This window comes from Tursiops truncatus, chromosome 11 (genome assembly GCF_011762595.2).
Source record: "Tursiops truncatus isolate mTurTru1 chromosome 11, mTurTru1.mat.Y, whole genome shotgun sequence".
In the NCBI taxonomy this organism is placed as follows: Eukaryota; Metazoa; Chordata; class Mammalia; order Artiodactyla; family Delphinidae; genus Tursiops; species Tursiops truncatus.
This window is the reverse complement of record NC_047044.1, coordinates 63161012-63181287: the sequence shown is the minus strand read 5'-3', so window position 1 is coordinate 63181287 and position 20276 is coordinate 63161012. Positions and strand designations below refer to the sequence as shown.

The 20276-nt window shown below is 51.2% G+C and overlaps 1 protein-coding gene and 1 non-coding gene across 9 annotated transcripts; one reads left to right on the top strand and one right to left on the bottom strand.

The window, feature by feature from the left end:
• Positions 1 to 566: 566 nt before the first annotated feature.
• On the top strand, positions 567 to 20124 carry PRPH (peripherin). Of its 8 annotated transcripts, none has more exons than XM_004318271.4 (9): positions 567 to 10450; positions 10824 to 10884; positions 11052 to 11147; positions 11519 to 11686; positions 11788 to 11913; positions 12004 to 12224; positions 12319 to 12368; positions 12617 to 12696; positions 12954 to 20124. In XM_004318271.4, exons 1-9 carry the CDS (start codon positions 9909 to 9911, stop codon positions 13017 to 13019), a joined length of 1410 nt encoding a protein of 469 aa, XP_004318319.2. In that variant the 5' UTR covers positions 567 to 9908; the 3' UTR covers positions 13020 to 20124. The 8 variants fall into 8 exon arrangements, 4 of the variants coding, with proteins under 4 accessions (XP_004318319.2, XP_019790045.2, XP_019790046.1 ...); XM_019934486.3 differs by having other exon boundaries at positions 12951 to 20124; XR_004528978.2 differs by having other exon boundaries at positions 12319 to 12696; positions 12954 to 13021.
• On the bottom strand, positions 4600 to 4672 carry TRNAQ-CUG (transfer RNA glutamine (anticodon CUG)). The gene has a single exon. It is a non-coding gene; the product is annotated as a tRNA-Gln (tRNA).
• Positions 20125 to 20276: the final 152 nt, after the last annotated feature.

Sequence of the window (20276 nt, the reverse complement as noted above, 5' to 3'; positions counted from 1 at the left end):
TTGAACCTTTGACATTATTTTGTGAGCACATAATACTTGAAGTTGCCACAGTTATCTTGTGACCACAACTGCGCAGATATGATGACAAAAGCTAACATTCCCAGCCTAACAGAACAGAAAGATACAAAGAACCTGGGTCCTGGATAGGATGTTGAGCCCCTCAATAACTAGTTCTGAAACTTCTCTCCCTCTGGATTTTTCATTATGTGAGATTATAATCCTTTTATTGTTGGGTCATTTTGAGTTGGGTCTTCTATTGCTTCCTGCCAAAAGTATTCTAACTAATATAAAAGCTTCATGCAATAGTTCATAGAAGAGTTTAGTGAAATAATAATAAAAATATTAAGACCCTTTTAAAATTGTGTAATCCCCTTTCCAGTGCAGACACTGGCCTGGGAGAGTAAAGATTCCATGCCTCCCTTCCTTTCTTTGGTTTTTGACCTTCCTCTGCCTGCAGTGCCTGGTCAACCAAACTGATCTGCTGCTTCCTTTCAGTCTTTCCAGGAGCCTTGGATGGATTTAAGCCACAGATTAAAAGTACCCAGAAGACATCTGCAGGCCTGAAAAACCTTCTTCCCTTTGACATGCAACGGTGAATGGAGCCATAGCCTGATCTGTGGATCAGAAGATATAGGTACCTTCTGATACAGAAGAGCAAGGAGGCCCACTCTGGAAGCCCAGCCAGAAGGAGCTCAACCCCAGGGCAGTCCCAAATCTTGCAGAGCCTAAGGAGCTTTGAGCTGCCCTTGTAGACAAGGGGGTGGTACTGGGGGACTCGGGACAGGAACCAGGCCAGGTTCTGGGGGCTCCAGGGTATGAACAGGGGTCATTTGACCAGTTATTCTCTTGTGTGGGGGGCCCTTGGATCCTTGAGAGGAAAAAGCCTGAGAGGCTTTTTCTCCTTCTCTGGCCCATTTGGTTTCTTTTACTCTCCCCCACTGCTCCCCTCTCTCCCCACCCTCAACTTCTCCCTCCACTTCCATTTCTCCCTTCCCTCTCTCACTCATCTCCTCCTTCCCCATCCTCATTTCCTCCATCACCTCCTTTCCCTCTGGCCAGGTGCCAACACAACAGTGTGTGGCGGAGAGAATTCACCTGGAGAGTGAGACAACATCTAACAGATGCTGACAATTGGCCCTCAATGGCTGTGAGATCCAACAGGCTCGCTCTGAAAGCTCAGGCCCAGCCAGACCCAGCTGTCAGATGAGTACCTGTGCGGCCTGCAGGCAGAGGGCAGACAGGGCCGTTTGTAGGGCATCAGACGCTTTGAACTTGTCCGTTCAGCTGCCACCTGGCCTCTCCCCGCAGGAGGTGGGGGGAACGTAGATGGCAGAGTGCTATGACTGCAAAAAGGAGTCTCCTGGTGGCTGGCCTGAGGGGCAGGAGCCCTGTCCTGTCTCATCTCAGGCATGAGCATGCGCTCAAGAAATTCGTATCAGGCACAGTCTCTTATAAGAGACCTGCAGAATCAAGTGGAGACCAGGGTGAGACGCCCGGGTTCTATTCTAGTAAGCGGTGTGACTAACTCTTCTCCTTCTCTGTCACGCTTACCCAGTAGCCAGAACCACTGCCTTGCACCATAACGATATCTAGGACAATGGAACTAAGCCACTAGAAGGAAGGTTGTGGACATTATGACACTTCACCCCTAAATGCTCCTGCAGGCACCTCCTAAGAACAAGAATCTTCTCTTATACAACCGCATTCCCGTCTTCACACCTAAAAGATATGTCCATATCCCAGAACCAGTGAATATAACCTTATTTGGAAAAAGGGTCTTTGCAAGATAAGGACCTTGAGATAGTCCTGGGTTACCTGGGTCCCCAAATCCAGTGACAAGTGTCTTTATAGGAAGGAAAGAGAAGACATAGACACAGAAGAGGAGAAGGCCATGTGAAGGCAGAGGCAGAGATTAGAACAATACAGCTGCAGCCAAGTATCTCCGGGAGCCACCAGAAGCTGGAAGAGGCAAGGAAGGATTCTCCCCTAGAGGCTTTGGGAATATGCCTTACCAACATCTTGGTGTTGGACTTCCAGTCTCCAGAACTGTGAAAGAATAAATTTCTGTTGTTTTAAGCCACCACGTTTGTGGTAATTTCTTATGACATCCCTAGAAAACTAATACACTCACTTTTTTAAAAAATGGCTTTGACTTCTTAGAGCCTAGGAATCATCTGACAGAATGTCCCAAATCTGAAATTGTCTTCACATTGACCTTTTAAAGTCATAAACCTGATCAAGTCATTCCTCTGCTTAAAACCCTCCAGTGGGGGCTTCCTTAGTGGCGCAGTGGTTAAGAATCCGCCTGCCAATGCAGGGGACACAGGTTCGAGCCCTGGTCCAGGAAGATCCCACATGCCTCAGAGCAACCAAGCCCATGCGCCACAACTACTGAGCCTGCGCTCTAGAGCCTGCAAGCCACAACTACTGAGGCCTGCATGCCTAGAGCCCGTGCTCTGCAACAAGAGAAGCCACTGCAATGAGAAGCCTGTGCATTGCAACGAACAGTAGTCCCCACTCACCGCAACTAGAGAAAGTCCATGCACAGAAATGAACTCAACACAGCCAAAAATAAATAAAATAAATTTATTAAAAATAAATAAATAAAAATAAAACCCTTCAGTGGCTTTTTATTGCATTTATAATCAGCTATAGGGACTTCCTTGGTGGTCCATGCTCCCAATGCAGGGGGTCTGGGTTCGATCCCTGGTCGGGCAACTAGATCCTGCACGCGTGCCGCAACTAAGAGTCCACATGCCACAACGAAGATCCCGAGTACCACAGCTAAGACCCGGTACAGCCTAGACAAATAAATAAATAAATATTAAAAATAAAGAAATAAATTTATTTTAAAAATAAATTTAAAAAATAAGCTATAAACCCTTTCCTCTGATTTAGAAAGCCTGTGGTCTGACTCCTCCCCATTCCTCTCATGTCACCTTCCCTTCTCTCCTCCCACCCATCTCACTCCAGCCTCACCTTTCTACAGTCCCGCAAACATGCCAAGCTCATCCCAGACTTATCCCTGCCCAGGTGACAACCAAATACAATTCTTTATCTTTGAGTACTGGATCAGGGGAAAACAGCTATGAAGGACATTATTGGGATCATTGTAGGGGTAGGGAAAATGAATATAAACTATATATTAGATAATACTGTTGTATCAATGTTAAGTTTCTTGGGGGGTTAATAGTACTGTGGTTGTATAGGAAAATGTCCTTATTCTTAGGAGATGCATGCTGAAGTACTTAGGGGTGAGACATAATGTCTGGAAATTACTTTCAAAGGAACTGTGGCAAAATATTAACAACTGGTAATTATTATACCCTGGGGAAAGATATATTGGTGTTGATAGCAATATTCTCTTTTTTTAAATAAATTTATTTATTATTTATTTTCGGCTGCGTTGGGTCTTCGTTGCTGTGCGCGGGCTTTCTCTAGTTGCGACGAGCGGCGGCCCCTCTTCGTTGCGGTGCGTGGGCTTCTCATTGCAGTGGCTTCTCTTGTTGTGGAGCACGGGCTCTAGGCGCACCGGCTTCAGTAGTTGCGTCACTGAGGCTCAGGAGTTGTGGCACACGGGCTCTATTGTTCCGTGGCATGTGGGATCTTCCCAGACCAGGGCTCGAACCCGTGTCCCTTACATTGGCAGGCGGATTCTTAGCCACTGTGCCACCAGGGAAGTCCCAATATTCTCTTGACTTTTCTCTGGGTTTGAAAATCAAAATAAAATGGCAGGGGGGAGGGGGAAATGGACAATTTAAAGAAAAAATCTTAATCCAGGTATGCTCGGATTTTTTTTTTAAGATTTTTTTTTGATGTGGACCATTTTTAAAGTCTTTATTGAATTTGTTACAATATTGCTTCTGTTTTATGTTTTGGTTTTTTAGCAGCGAGGCATGTGGGATCTTAGCTCCCCGACCAGGGATCAAACGAGTACCCCCCTGCATCAGAAGGCAAAGTCTTAACCACCGCCAGGGACGTCCCTGCTCAAATTTTCATGTGCATTAAAAATCACCTAGGAAGTTTGTTAAAATGCAGAATTCTAGGGATTCAGAAGATCTAGGTGGAGCACTGAAATCTGCTTTTTAATGGGCCCCCAGGTGATTCTGAGTCGGGTCTCTAGGCCACACCACGAGGAGGAAGGTTCACTTAGCATCCTGTGGCCATAAGCTGCTCTCCTGTTCTCCAGTTGACCGGTAGCTGGTTGGAAGGGTCAGGCAGGCAGATGGATGGAGATGCAATTTTACAGTGAGGGCAGGACAGGAGATTGTGGACAGAGTAGAGGATAAGGGGGGAGTTGAGGACAGACTTTGCCTCCTTCCCTGGTTTTGGGCTTCTGGGGGTGCAGAGGAGGTTCCTAGAGCCCAGGGGAAGAACGAGATCAGGGCTCAGAGGTCCTAATACCAGTGCTGCTATTCTATTTTATTCACTCTTGGATAATTCTCCTCTTTATTTAATTAATTAATTTATTTTAAAGAATAGGGAAGTGCTTCTTTTTTTAAAACTATTTATTTATTTGGCTGTGTCGGGTCTTCGTTCCAGCATCCAGGATCTTTAGTTGCGGCATGCGGACTCTTAGTTGCGGCATGCGGGATCTATTTCCCTGACCAGGGGTCGAACCTGGGCCCCCTGCATCAGGAGCGTGGAGTCTTAACCACTGGACCACCAGGGAAGTCCCCTCATCTTTAAAAAGGAGGTCATAATAAATAGTTTTGGAGCATCCCCCAAATTCCAATGTTCCTGAGCCTTGAGTGTTAAAACTCAATAAACGTGGATGGATTCCGACTGCAGACATGTCATTCTAGCATCTGGCCAGAAGGTGGCAGCAACACACCTCTCTATTTTCCTGACTCGACAACCACGGGAAAAATTTTTTTCAGGTGCCTCTGGGTTCCCTTCAGTTTAACCAACAGCTGTTTGACGTAGGTCCTGTGCTAGACACCACAGACACAAAAGTGAATAAGATCTGATGGCTGCCCTCAAATATCATATTGTCAGGGAGCAGGAGAGTCAGACATATAAACAGATTACTAGTTTACTAGCTGTGTGACGTTGGGCAAGTTGCCTAACCTCTCCGTGCCTCAGTTTCTCCAACTGTAAAATGGGAATAGTAGTAGTACCTATGTCATAGGGTTATTGTGAGGATTAAAAATGATAACACGTGTAAAATGCTTAGCATAGTGCTTGGCACATAGGAAATGTTAGCTATTGCTATATTATACAGTGAGAGAACTGATGAGATGGAGAAGATACCCAGGGTGCTCCCTAACCGGGAGGAGTGGAGCCCCCAAATGGAGATAATGGGGAAAGGATTCCACGCCGGTGGAGCCAGTCTGTCAATAGGGACCCTGCAACCAGACCAGCCTGGGAGAGCCCACCTCGAATGGAGCTGGACTCCTTCTGGCTGGGGCTCATCTGGGCTCCTGCAGGCCCAGAACACAGAACACCAGCAGGCCCTGACCAACCAGGACGTGTCTTCCTGGAGAGGAAGCCGTAATTTGTTCACTGTGCAACCTCAGACAGGCAACTTTGTCCCTCTGAGCCTCAGTTCCTACCCAAGTGATGGGAAAGGGGATCACAGGACCCGAGGGACGGTGCCAAGTTCTACATCTGAGACGCTGTGGAGAGTTAGCTGTAAAGTCAGCCAGTTCAGGGGCAGCAGGGACCTGGAGCTAGGGATGCAAAGAGGAAGCAACAGGAAGGCAAAGAGATCTTGGGGAGGACATTGGAATTTCCCCAGGATGTGGAGTGGAGGTTGAGCCAATCCTAGACCTCAAGGGGCAGGGAGATGCCAGCTAACCCTTAGGTACAAGTAATTAGGGTTATGTCATTGATTCTGTGTGTCTGTTTCCTCTCTGTCACATGGGAGGGGAAGAAGGCAATCAACAGTGTTGAGCACCTACTGTGAGCCTCACAACATGCTAATCGCTTTATGCATAATACCTCATTTAGATCTCATGACACCTCTGGAAGGAAGGTATCATCATTCCTATTTTACAGATGAAGAAACTGAAGCTCAGAGAGGATATGTAACTTGCCCAGGGTCACACAGCTAGTAAGTGCCCAGTCTGATGGCCTGATCTCTTCTCCCATGACCTTTCCCAGCATTCTACCTTAGCCGCTCACTCCTTAGAAACACCCTGGGAATCTTTTTTTTTTTAAATTTATTATTTTTGGCTGTGTTGGGTCTTCGTTGCTGCACATGGGCTTTCTCTAGTGGCGGCGAGCGGGGGCTACTCTTCGTTGCCGTGCGCAGGCTTCTCATTGCAGTGACTTCTCTTGTTGCGGAGCACGGGCTCTAGAGCGCAGGCTCAGTAGTTGTGAAGCACGGGTTTAGTTGCTCCGCGGCATGTGGGACCTTCCTGGACCAGGGCTCGAACCCGCGTCCCCTGCATTGGCAGGCGGATTCTTAACCACTGCGCCACCAGGGAAGCCCCACCCTGGGAATCTTATCCATAAATACCCCAGCTCCAGAATCACGAATTCATGTACCCTGCTCTCCGAAAACAACTTCCTACCCTCTCAGTGCCTCTTTCAGTTCCTTGTACTGTGACTGGTCTTTGGCCTTGCCTGGAAGTCCAGCTATGGACCTCTTTACTCTGCCAATACCCCATCCTCTCTTGTCTACACACCCCTCCTCATCCAGCTTTGAGTCCATGGCCTGTCATTTAGCAGCTCTCTTGCCAGTAACCTAAACTTCATTGCTTACCTGCCTTGCAAACCTCTGAATACAGTGGTTATTTCTCTTTGAGCTTTCGCCAGGGCAGCCAAGGACAGCAGAAGGAGGAGGGGTAATAATAACGCTGGCTAATACTTACATGGCATGTGTTATGTGCCAAGCACTAAGTGCTTCACATACTGGAACTCAATTCCTCCTCCAGCACTATGGGCTAGGTACTATTATTATCATCCCCACTGATGGGCAAAGAACATGGAGAGAATAGAGGTTAAATCACTCAACCAGACTCAAAGCATACAGCTAATTAAGTTGAGGAGCCATGATCAAACCCATGCAGTCTGTCCAGAGTCCGTGTTTTGATCAGTATACTATTTGCCCAGTGCACTGAGGCCACCCTTCCCTCCTTCCATCAGCCAGGAAGTACTGGGTTCCTGCCACCCCGGTCCAGCACTGCTCTTAGTGGGGACAGTCCAAAGGAAGTCCAGATCCTTCTTCACTGTACTTGGGGGCTGACAATTTGTAATAGTAGTAATAGTAGTAGTAATAAATTACGTTTTCAGCTTTTATTACGTGTGTCCTAAGTATTTTACATGTATTTATTTAACCCTCTCAACAACACTGTGAGGTGGAAACTACAATTTTCCCCCTTTTGCTGGAGCACATGAGAGGACATAGTAATGAAACTACATTTGTACAACAGAGTGTTGGAATCAGGTGGGAAGCTTGGTAGCTGGATGCCAGAGCCCTGGCTCTTAACCAGGACCCTTTCCTACTTTTCTCCGGCCACAAGACCTCCCAGGCCCAGCTCTTTCTGAGGACGGGGGAGGAGTCTTCTCTGCATTGCCAGCAGGCCTGGTTCCCAAACCCAGGCCAGACCCTGGCCTTACAACTCCCAGACCCCTACCGAGGTGGTCCTGGTTCCCTCTACTCTGAGGCTTCTGGGTGGTGAGCTGGGAGCTTAAGCAGGGGAGAGGATGGGAACCCCACTGGTAATTCCCCAGGGCCAGCCCTAGAGGCCTCTACTCTGAAAGGCCCAGGTCTGCCAGCAGTTCCCTGTAAAAATAAAGCCTGAGCTCGTCCTCCCCAGGCCTTACCTGTCCCTTTGCGTGAAGTACCAGCTCAGACTCCCAGTTTGTACCCGGAGGACAGCAGGCAGGGCAGGGCAGGGCCTAGGCTGGAGTGGATGGGGCTTCAGTGGTAGCTGGGGCTCAGAGCCCAGGGCTGCAGCAGAAAGCACTTAGCTTCCCCACTCCCCTCCTCACACCTATCAAGCCCCCTCCCCCTAACCCAGGCAGGACCCTACCCCTCCCCACTTCCAAGAGTTAGCGGCAACCCGGCCTGGTTTAGCCATCCCACCCCTCTCTCCCATCCTCCCTCTTCCCATTCCCCTGGCAACCAAACCAGATTCATCAAGGAGAAGGACCTGGCAGCTGTTCAGGGAGAGACTAATAGCCCAGAAGGAAGGAGGGGCCTGGAGAGGAGACGAAGGCTAAGGCGGTAGGGATGTGAGCCTAAGGGCGTTGGCCCATCTCAGAGGACACACAAAGGCGGGGAGGCCCCTCTGCCCTGCAGTGCTGAGGGGATGGCCAGCCAGGGAGCCGCCCTCCTCATCCCCTCAGCCAGAGGTGCAGCCCGGAGTCCCAGACCTGTTTCCCCAGACGCCCAGCTCTTGTCCTCAGGGCCGATCCTACGCGGACCTGTCCTTACTGGAGAGCCCCGGAGTCCCCAGCAGCAGCAGCCCCTTAGCTCCTGGCAAGCCCAACAGGCCTCAGCACCTCGACTCCTGCAGACCATCCAAGCTGCCTCTGTCCACTCCTGGGCAGCCCGTGCCTGCGTTCTGGAAGCCGTTTGACATGCAAAGGCCAGACATCAGCCTCCCTGCTAACTCTGGGGTGGGGGAGGGTATGAAGGGCCCTGTGGTTGGGTGTGTCTAATGTGCGTGCACATAGGTGCGCGGTGCCATTACGCATATGCATCTATGGCTCTGTTCTGGGCCTTCTTCTCCTCTTTCAGTCCCTGAGCCTACGGGGATGGGCACTTTCTCTTTCCCCTTCTCTCCCAATCCAGCCCTCCTCTCGCTGGGTACCTGCAGCTCCTCAGCACTGGAAACCGGCTCCTGCCCGTGTGTCTATCTCTCAGCCTTGGCAGCAGCTGCTACCCTTCAGCCCCCTCCCCTTCCTCCTTCAGGAATCGCCCCGGTTCCTGTAAGGCCCTGACTGAGCAGCGGTGGGTTGGGGGAAGGGAGTATCCAGTAAAGCCAGACAGCACACGCTAGCTCACTCAGTTCAGCCTCCGGCATGGCACAGACCCTCCCAAGTGGGACCCAGAGCTGGGCCTAGTCACCCTGAGCCCCCTCTGATGTGCCCACCTTGCTGGGGCCTGGGGTAGATTTGGGATCTGTGTCTTTAAGGCTGAGACATCAGCAGGCAACCTCCTGGCCAAGTGTCCAGGGGAGGGGGAGGGGAAGAAGCAAGTCCATTAGCAGCAGAGCTGGCGCCAGGCAGCAACCCTTCACAGAGCCCTGGGGATTTCAGGGAGAGCAGCCCTTCCTCACCCACCTCAGCTGCCTCTGCACTCCCGTCCCCCAGATCTCCCTGGGTGTGGTGACAGAGGGGGCAGCTGACAGCATTTGAAAGCAGAGCCTAGCCTTCAGGGGCCATGTGGAGGTACAGCCTCTGGGGCCTAAGCCAGGCCAATTCTCCCTGCACCTGGGCTGCGTCCTCCCTGCACCTGGGCTGCGTCCTCCCTGCACCTGGGCTGCGTCCTCCCTGCCCACGTACCAGAAGCCTGCCCTTTAACATACAGTCCACCTAGCCTCCAGTTTTTACCAGCTCTTTCAGGCAGGGACCCCAGTTCCAGTGAGGCCCTCCCACCCTAGGCTCCAGCTCCGGATATTTGCTGGAAGGCACTGACCCCCCCAACACCCGAACCCCCCCCTCCCGCCTCCCTGTGGCCTGTGGTGGCCATCCCTGTCTCCTTCCCCACCACGAACTGGGGGAATCAAGTAGGCAGGGCGCCGGCAACCAGGGAGGGAGGGTGCGGCGCTCCTGCAGCTCTGCAGGGGTGGGGCGTCCCCCTCCCCACATAGCCCCACCGTCAGGCCAGTGGGAGGAGCAGCCCATGCCCCCCCTGAGCCCGCAGGGCTATAAAGCCGCCTCGCAGCGGTTTGCGGCTCCTTCCCAGCGCCCGGACAAGCTCTGTCAGCGGTGACTCCCCATCCTCGGCCGCCATGAGCCACCCGTCGGGCCTCCGGTCCGGCGTCAGTTCCACCTACTACCGCCGCACCTTCGGGCCACCGCCCTCGCTGTCCCCGGGGGCCCTCTCCTACTCTTCCAGCTCCCGCTTCTCGAGCAGCCGCCTGCTGGGCTCGGCGTCCCCCGGCTCCTCCGTGCGCCTAGGCAGTTTCCGCAGTCCCCGGGCGGCCGCGGGCGCCCTCCTGCGCCTGCCCTCGGAGCGCCTCGACTTCTCCATGGCCGAGGCCCTCAACCAGGAGTTCCTGGCCACGCGCAGCAACGAGAAGCAGGAGCTGCAGGAGCTCAACGACCGCTTCGCCAACTTCATCGAGAAGGTGCGCTTCCTGGAGCAGCAGAACGCGGCCTTGCGCGGGGAGCTGAGCCAGGCCCGGGGCCAGGAGCCGGCGCGCGCCGACCAGCTGTGCCAGCAGGAGCTGCGCGAGCTGCGGAGGGAGCTAGAGCTGCTGGGCCGCGAGCGAGACCGGGTGCAGGTGGAGCGCGACGGGCTGGCGGAGGACCTGGCGGCGCTCAAGCAGAGGTCAGGGGACAGGGCCGGGGCTGGGCGGCGGCCGTCGAGGCGGCCGCCAGAGGGAGTGGCCCGCCTTATCCACCTGGGCGTGTGCAGGCAGCATCCTCGCCGGCGGGCAACACCCCCAACCCCCGTCTACCACTTTGCTGAGTCTCTGGGGAGGGGAGGAAGGGGGAGTTACTATGTCTCCCCTGTGTATAAAGGGGCCACATCTCAGCTCCCAGCAGGTTAAAGGGAAATATGGGGCAAGTCCATCAGGCAGCCTGAAGGCCCCTCCTCAGAGTCCTGGGCAGTAGCAGCCTCTGACCCAGATCCTGGGGGTCGCGGTCTTACGGCTGGGCAGTGACCCCGGAGCTCAGCTTCTGCACACCCCTCCCACCAGGCTGGAGGAGGAGACTCGCAAGCGCGAGGATGCGGAGCACAGCCTCGTGCTTTTCCGTAAGGTGAGCTCGGTCTCCCCATTCCTACCCCCGGCCTGCGTATCCAGGGTGGCATCTGTGGGCAAAGGGAGGCGACCAGAAGCCTCCAGAGGCAGACAGGGAGGGCCAGGCTCTTCGTCGACCTAAGCAACCCCTCCCTGCTCTCGAACCCCTACTGCCACCCCGTGAAGGACGTGGACGACGCCACCCTGTCCCGCCTGGAGCTAGAGCGCAAGATTGAGTCTCTGATGGATGAGATTGAGTTCCTCAAGAAGCTGCACGAGGAGGTGGGTGGACCCGGGTGTCAGGAGGTTGGGGGTGGTCTCATTGGAGCTGGAGTATAAGCTCTGGAAGAGACTGGCGAGTGGACCTGAGGAAGAGAAGTGAGATTCGTAGGGTAGACGCAGGCTCTCAACCCCCTCTACAGGTGGTTTGACTCACACCCCTGCGTCGCCTGGTGGCGAGCAGCGGAGCTGCACCCCCGTAACCTGGCCAGAGGCTTAGTACGGGCGTGGCGCGGGCCGTGCAGTACCAAGCGCGCTGCACTCCCTAGCGCCCCCTTCTGTTCATTCAAGTGTTTCTTCTCTTTTCTGTGTGCCAACCGCGCGGCCCGTGTGGGATCTGCGCGATGAACTCGGCCTCTCGCCCTGGGCGGCAGGAGCTGAGAGACCTGCAGATGAGCGTGGAGAGCCAGCAGGTGCAGCAGGTCGAGGTGGAGGCGACCGTGAAGCCCGAGCTGACGGCGGCGCTGAGGGACATCCGTGCCCAGTACGAGAGCATCGCAGCGAAGAACCTGCAGGAAGCAGAAGAGTGGTACAAGTCCAAGGTGCCAGGGCACGGGAGGGTTTGGGAGGACCTGGAAGCGTGGAGAGCTGGGGAGAGGGCGCATCTGGTCCACTCACGTCCGGGTTGCCCCCCTGGCCGCAGTACGCGGACCTGTCTGACGCCGCCAACCGGAACCACGAGGCCCTGCGCCAGGCCAAGCAGGAGATGAACGAGTCGCGACGCCAGATCCAGAGCCTGACGTGCGAGGTGGATGGGCTTCGCGGCACGGTGAGTACCAGGCTGCGCGCCCCCGCCCAGGGGGTGGAGGATGAAGGCTGCTCCCCCCATTGACGCCCCCTCTTCACCCCCAACCCCCAGAACGAGGCGCTGCTCAGACAGCTGCGGGAGCTGGAGGAGCAGTTTGCCCTGGAAGCCGGCGGGTACCAGGCGGGCACCGCACGGCTCGAGGAGGAGCTGCGGCAGCTAAAGGAGGAGATGGCGCGACACCTGCGAGAGTACCAGGAGCTCCTCAACGTCAAGATGGCCCTGGACATCGAGATCGCCACCTACCGGAAGCTACTTGAGGGCGAGGAGAGCCGGTGAGAGGCAGCGGGTCGGATAGGGTTTGGTCAGGGCTTGTGGGGGAGAGGCCAGCGGCTCACAGGAGTAGCTGACCGAGTGCTTCGCCCCCAGGATCTCCGTGCCAGTCCATTCCTTTGCATCCTTAAGTATAAAGACGACTGGTGAGTCTTTCACGTCTGACTTCCAACTGTCTGTCCCCTTGTCTATTTCTGCCCTGACTGGACTCTTACTCTGGCTCTGCTCAGGGATTGGTTCTCTCCGTGAACTTCTGAGTCCTGGTCTACACTCGCCTTCGCTCCTCAGGCTCTGCCCCTCCCCGCCCCTCCCTCACCTCCCAGACGGAGTGAGGGCTTAAAACAAGAGAAATCCCAAGCCTCCTCCCTTCCACCTCTCATCTTGCTTTTTCCAGTGCCTGAGGTGGAGCCTCCCCAGGAGAGCCACAGCCGGAAGATGGTTCTGATCAAGACCATTGAGACCCGGGATGGGGAGGTAAGATGGGTCACTTGAGCGTAGGACCCCATCATTTCTCGTAGTATTTCTGAGCCCCAGCCTGGCTGCAGGTAATCTTAGGGTGTTTGTGGGTTAGTGATTCTTGGGGTGGCAGTGAGACAGGGAGATGGAAGTGGATGGTCAGACTGGAGCCTCAACTGGTTATGCCAGGGAGGGGGGACACCGTGCCACAAAGGAGCTGGAAGGAGGGTGGTGCTGAACGGTTTGTGCGCCTCACATGCCTCGGCCCCCAGCAGGTGGTGACAGAGTCTCACAAGGAGCAGCACAGTGAGCTGGACAAGTCTTCTACTCACAGCTACTGAACTTGTTGGTCCAGAGCTCCCTGACCCTGCCCTAGACCTCTAAGCCCCAATCCTAACACCGGTCCCGAATTAGTCTCCTCCCCCTCTGCATGTGCCCACCAGTTGGCTCCAGTCACCCCTTCCCTGGCCGTGGCCAAACCCTACCCAGCACCACAGCTGGGCCTCTCCATGCCCACAGAGACATGATCCATATGTTTCTCATTTCTTATCTTGGTAAGAGTCTATATGTTCCCCCATTTCTTGTCCTGGTAAGAATCTATATGTTCCCCCATTTCTTGTCCTGGTAAGAGGCCAACCATCCCCAGGATGAGTCTACTCCTGCCACGACCCCAAGATTAGTGGGTGGGTCAGGGTCTGAGTTTCACTTTTAAATCAAATAAAACTGCTATCAAGGGAACCCTCTCCAGTGGTGATCATTTTGTAATGTATAAAAATATGGAATGACTATGTTATACACCTGAAACTAATATAATATTGTAAGTGAATTATACTTCGATTTTTAAAACATCATAAAATAGTAATGGGGGCGGGGCAGGGGGGACCCTCCCTAGCGCACTTGTGTCTGTGTCATGGGAGCGTCAATGCAAAGGAGGCTCAGCGGTATTTTCCCCCTGCCTCAGGTCATTTCTCTTCTGACTCCCACTATCTCGGCATCTATGACTCCTGTCTGCCCCTCTGGTTTTCCTCCTACCTCTCTGTCCATTCCTTCTCAACTTCTGTGCCCCATCTGCAGCCCCAGATGTCCGAAGCAGAGCCCCTTACCTCGCTTTACACCTTCTGCAGTCACGTTCTTCCTTCTGGATTCCCCGCCCTAAGATGAAGTCACCACTAGGACTTCCGTGGCCCCAATTAGAACCCACCTCATCTTATACTCCTTTCTTTTCTTCACCCACCCCCAATTCTGTTAATTCTACTTTATAACTCTTTCAAGGCTGTCTGGTTCTCCCCGTCTCCACTGCCACCACCCTAGTCCAGGCCACCATCATCTCTTTTTTTAAAAAAAAATTTATTTATTTTTGGCTGCGTTGGGTCTTCGTTGTTGCGTGCAGGCTTTCTCTAGTTGCGGCGAGCGGGGGCTACTCTTCGTTGCGGTGCGTGGGCTTCTCATTGCAGTGGCTTCTCTTGTTGTGGCACACGGGCTCAGTAGTTGTGGCTTGTGGGCTCTAGACTGCAGGCTCAGTAGTTGTGGTGCACAGGCTTAGTTGCTCCCCGGCATGTGGGATCTTCCTGGACCAGGGCTCGAACCCGTGTCCCCTGCATTGGCAGGTGGATTGTTAACCACTGCGCCACCAGTGAAGTCCCACCACCGTCATCTCTTGCCTGGGTTACATTGTCTGCCTCAGTGGTCTTTTCCCCTGGCCTGGCCCTGCCACCCACCTAAACCTATTCAGCACACTTAGCCAGCAGATCAATTCTGCTGCCACCACCCCACCCCTTGCTTGAAAATGTCTATTTCCATGCTGTCCTCCAACTCCATTCCATCCTACCCTTGCCTTGAAGTCAAAATTTACTTCTGAATTTAGAATGATCTTTTTCACTCTATTATAGTGCTAGGTGTAGGGAGTAAGCCAGAGTCCCTGCTCTCAAGGAGCTCACAGTCTGGGTGGGGGACATAGATAAATAAGCATACAATTCCAACCTCGCGACGAGTGATGTGATTGGGATAAGGAGATGGTGTTCTGGAAACATGAAGAAGAACACCTAACCCAGCCTTAGGGTAGAGATGGCTTCCCAAAGGAGGCACCATCACAGTGAGCGCTGGAGAATGAACAGCAGTTACTCAGGTGAAGCAGGGAGAGGAAGAGGACTTTCTAGGTAGATACATCAGCCAGAAGACAAGAGGGAGCATGTCTGGAAAGTGAAAGTAGTTCTACGTTGCTGGAATGAAGGCTAGAAAGGAAGGAATTGCATTGAGGTTGGAAAGATGCAATGAGGGCCAGGTCACCGAGGGCCTTATAGGACATATGAAGGCACTTAGAATTTATTCTAAGGAAAAGGGAAAGAAAAGGGTTTAATGGGTGAAGTATTCAGAGCTGCATCTTAGAAAGGTCACTCTGGCTGTGGTGTTCAGACACAGTTGGAAGGAGAAGGAGGACCAGTTCAGAGACTGTGCAGTGAAACATGCAAGAGATGGTGGTGGGCAAAGAAGTGGATGGATTTGAGCACTATTCAGGGGGTAGAATCTGCAGTTCCTAAGTGGGGATTGTCAGTGTGAGGAAAAGGGAAATAGCAAAGATTACCCAAGGTTTTGAGTTGAACACCCAGGCAGATGGTGGGACTTTTCACAGAAACAGGGAAGATTGGTATAGGGAGACAAGGGGGCCCAAGACAACAACGTCAGTTTTAGACTTACTGAGTGTGAGATGCCACGGAACAGCCCAGGGGAAGGGCTGGCAGGCATTCATGTCCACAGGTCTGGAGTTCAGGTGTGATGGAATATTTTGAGATGCTGAATCTATCAGGATGCTTTCTGCTACAAGTAACATACAACCTCATTTTTAAAAAAAAAAAAAAAAGAAAGTAAACTACTTCATGTAACAAGGAGCCAGAGGTAGGTGGGCTCTGAAGTTGGTTGATTCAGCAGCTCAATAATATCACGGACCCAGGCTCTGTCCATGGTTCTGTTCAGCCTTCCTCCTCGGAGGGAAGTTTCATCCTCGGGATGGTTCTCCTTATTGTCTGAAGGTGGCTGCCAGTAGCTACTGCGTGATGCTTCTGTCTTCATATTCAGTGGAAGAAAGAGAAACCCCTCCTCCCAAGGATGAGATATAAGTCCTTTCCTTCAGACCGTCTGGCAAGGATCATTGGTGTGTCCGCTCCTGGAGCAGTAACAGTCATCACTGACTTGGGCTAATTGTCTGGTATGGAATGGACATTGGGGATCAACCACAATGTCCATTGCAAATATTACTCAAGCTTCCCACCATTTTCACCCTCCACCCCTTGCCTTCTCTCCTTTTCATTCAATAGCATTTCTTATCTCAGAGGAGAAATGTCACTGAAGAAAAGCAGACAAAAGCTTTGGAGTTTCAACGATTTAGATTTTCAAGTGAGCAAAATTTCCAGTTTGGAAACTTTCACATCAGAGTCTGTGGCCTATGACTTGTACTGGATAGAAGGAAGAGTTTGAGCTGGGTTTCTCAGGTGTCCCATATGAGAAAAAAATGAAACCACTCAAGAACGGTGTATTAAGTGAGAAAAGAGAAATGCCTTGGGGAGACTCGTAGAGGAGCAGAGGAAGTGAATCCTGAGAATTAACTGGCAGAGAGGTAGGAGGCCTCAGGAAGCCAGGGCAAGAGAGAGCTTTCCAGAGGGAGTGGCTAGCTGCGTCAGAGGATGCTGGGAACCCAGGTTAAGTAACAGGTGGGAAATGTGGGATTTATCAGCAAGGAAGATGTTAGACCTCAGTGAGGGCAGCTTCAGGGCAGGGTAGGGTCAGAGACAAAACACGGTCAACTGAAGAGCGAATGAGAGATGGGGAAGTGGAGAGCAGACTACTCTCATGAGATGTTTGATTGTTGAAAGAAAAGAAAGAACCAGAGCAAGAAAGATCTGTGTTGGAGAAGTGAAATTTTGAAGAAAGGAGAGACTGCACCAATCGTTTTCAAGCTGCGGGTCATGAAACATTGTAATAAAAATTATTGGGTCAAGACAAACATTTTAAAATAAAAAGAATAGAAAACTTTAGGGTATGGTGAAACTGTTATTTTCAGTGTATGTATGTGTGTTCTGGGTTTTCATGTAAAATACATTTTTTTATCTTGGATCGCAGGGGGGAAAAATTGAAAAAGACCAGACTTGAACGAGTTTAAGTGCTGGGGAGAATTGAAAGAATCAATTTGTCACGCGTGGATCCAGCCACCTATTGAAATTATACAACCTCAGACTTGGCTGTGATTGAAGAGTTTTAGGAAAACTCAAAATCCAATTCTAGAAAAGCGATCTGATGTTAACCTCAAGAAGACAGGGCTGGGATTTGATTGTGATTAAGAAAGCCTATACCGTATTGACTTTATTGTATTCTGCTTGTTGGAAGAGGGGAAGTCGTTTTCATGTCATCTGTAAGAAGGTCACCTCAAAAGTGAGGACGTGACCACATTTACTTAGCAGTTCCTAGAGCGAACCAGTTGTGGTGGGTATCCTGGACCCCAGGGAGGTGCCCACTGTTGTAGTGGAATAATTCCTTAGGGGCCACCTGCCGTGCGTGGAAAAGGGGGTTCAGTTATCTGAGTTGCGAAGAAGAGAGACTAAATGAATATCCCAAGCAAACGGGAGTTCATTGTGAAGTTACACGTAGAAATAAGGGGGACAAGAATTGCAGCTGCCTGGGGTGGAGTGGGAGTCATTTCACAGGAACCCAGAAACACCTGTGTGACACGGGCTCTGCAGCCCCGTCAGGCTTCACGGAGCATGACAGGTGACAGGAAGCTCCATCCACGGCAGGAGCACAAGGCTCCCTGACCAGTGCTCCTACTGCTTCGACTGCTCCTGTCACAATAAGCAAATGACCTCACCCTTTGCCCTGGCTCTTGCTGACTCACAGTTTCTTCTTACTCGTGGCTTCAATTGTCCTACGGTTTCCATGACCAGATAGAAATTGCGCAAGCTGAGAAGATGGTGGGTTTGTGCCCCCAAAGAACCATCTCGCCCGAGTTAGAATTCAGGCTCCTTTTATACTAAAAGGGGAGGGAATAAAGTCAAATGCTTCCTGGTTCCCATCTGCCTCATGAGGGGATGTGTTCATTTCTTCCTCCCTGCAGTCATTCACAGGTGGACCTGGTCAAGATGTTTCCTGTGAGCTAAACAAAGGTATTTTAGCTTAATGCTCATTACCTGGGGAGCAGGGTTCCCAGAGATGGGCCATTATGTATAATTTAAGCTTATAGGCAACATCCCTTTAGTGATTAACTTGTCATAGAATACAAAAGGTTCTTCCCTCTTCCAGTTAGAGTGATGGAAGAAGGGGTCACAAGCTAAGGAATGCTGGCAGCCTCTCGGAGCTGCAAAAGGCAAGCAAACAGATTCTCCTCTGAAGCCTCAGAAGGAATGGAACCAGACCAAATTTTAGAATTCAGACCCCCAGACCTGTAAGAGAATAAATTTGTATTGTTTTAAGCCACTAACTTCGTGGCAATTTGTTACAGCAGCAATAGGAAACAAGTATACAACCCGACATATTTTATAAGCACACATGCATAGGTAAGAACTTACATCAATCACATTAGAGTGGTGTCTATGGGGGAGAGCAGACAGGAAGTAAAGGGGGATTGATAGAATAAAACAAGAGAGGTGGCTTGCACCTCCCCATATTCGAGGTCCAGCAAAGACAAACAGAAGCAGGTCGCTCTGACTGCTGTATAGAAAACAGGTTGGACGCTATGACAGGCATAGCAGATATTCTGAGCATTGGCCGTTTGAAAGACTTTTATGATATAAAATCAGTCTCCTTGTACCTCGATTCTGTGAAGGTGGTGCCCTGAGGAGCAGGCATAAATATTTTGTTCACCAGAAGGCATATCGCTCATGGTAAATCACTCAGTTTCTCTTACAAATTCGATGAGTGTGACTCCAAGATCTACTCTGGGTAGCCTGACAAACTCAAGTTTCCAGGTTTGTGAACTTGGCCCTGGACTGTGCTGACTACCTTAAAATCATGTAAAGCCACTGTGCAGCCAACCTCCATCCTTCAAACTTCAGCCTTATTCCTCCACGTATCCCAAATGTGTGATAAAGGGCCTTACACACAGTAGGTGCACAATGTTTGTCAGTAGCCATCCCTGCTAATCTAGGAGTCAGGGTCCAGCACATTCACAGTACCTGTGAGTGGAATGAGGGGACTGTCCCCTTCCTTCCAGTCAGACCATCTTTCTAGTTTTATTTCCTACTATCCTACGTTCCATCTATCCCTAAGGACTTACCCTCATCTGAACACTCCAAGTTTCCTTGCCTTTGCAAGTGCTGTTCCGAGTGACTAGAAGAGCCTTCTCTCTTTTACAGGAAGTTCAAATATTACTTCTTTTTGGAGGTCTTCCCTATCTCTCCAGGTATTCATTTGATCAATTATTCATTCATCCATTGACTCATTCAACAAATAGTGAACACCCTTACAGGCAGGCACAATGCAAGACATTGAAAATATAATGTAAGCCAAAAATAAAAGGTCACCACCTTCATGGAGGTCTAGCAGGAGAGATCAGGTTTAATAAACACGATACATTAGGTTCACATTGGTGAATATACAATTACCAACTGAGATACATGCTCTGAGGAAACACTGTTCTTTGAGAGCACACAACTAAGGAAACTTTTTTAGATTAGGGTGGGTTTTGAGTGGAGGGGTTCAAGGAAGCCCTCTACAAGAAAGTAACAGCGAACATCCATTTGGAGGCATGAATAGGCAAAGTGGAAGGTATCGCAGACAGAGAGACTAGAAGGAACACAACAACTTTCAGGGATTGGAAATGGCAATGGAGTTGAAAAGCAGAGAACAAGGCGGAAAGTGGTACAAGATGGGGAGTATGAGTGGGGAGAGGTCAAGGCACAGTGGTAACATGACCAGATTTGCATTTTGGAAAGATTACTCTAGCTGCTATATGGTGAATGGATTATTGTGGAAAGCAAGAGGGAATGGAGGGTGGGAGGCTTTTGCAATCCTCTAGGTGAGATTAGGGTGGAGATAATGAAGAGGAAGAAGGTAAATGAAATCCAAAGGTAATGAAAAGGTGTGAAGGAGAAATTGGAAGGGGAGGGCTTGTATAATAGGAAGCACAAGTCAGGGAGAGAATCTACCAGAGTCCTGTACGCTTGAAACCATCGCCCATTTCCCATTAGAGGTTAACCCCTTCCATTCTAACCAGTGTTCTAGGTTCCCTCATTTTCACACCCCTGCCTGCCAACGGTCCTCCAGGCCTCTGGTGTTGAGTTCCAATGACACTGTTTTGAGCCTTGTTTTCTTATCTGTGAAATGGAGACCACACCTCACCATTCGTAAAGGTGGAGTGAAAAAAGTGATTGTTTCTTTTTATTTTTGTTATTGTTAGCCTCAGTTCAATTTTTTCCAGCCCTCTCCGCCCGTTTGGAGGCAGTTCCTCGGCCTAGGCACAACGTACGGTCGTTTCCTACAATGTGTCTGGAGCGGAGTCCCCACAGCTTGACGCCGAACTCTGATCAGAGTCGGGTGAGCGGTTCGGGACAGCCTCCAACACCGTCAGTTAGCCTCATTCAGGACACCAGCCCTTCCCACAATGCCGCGAGACT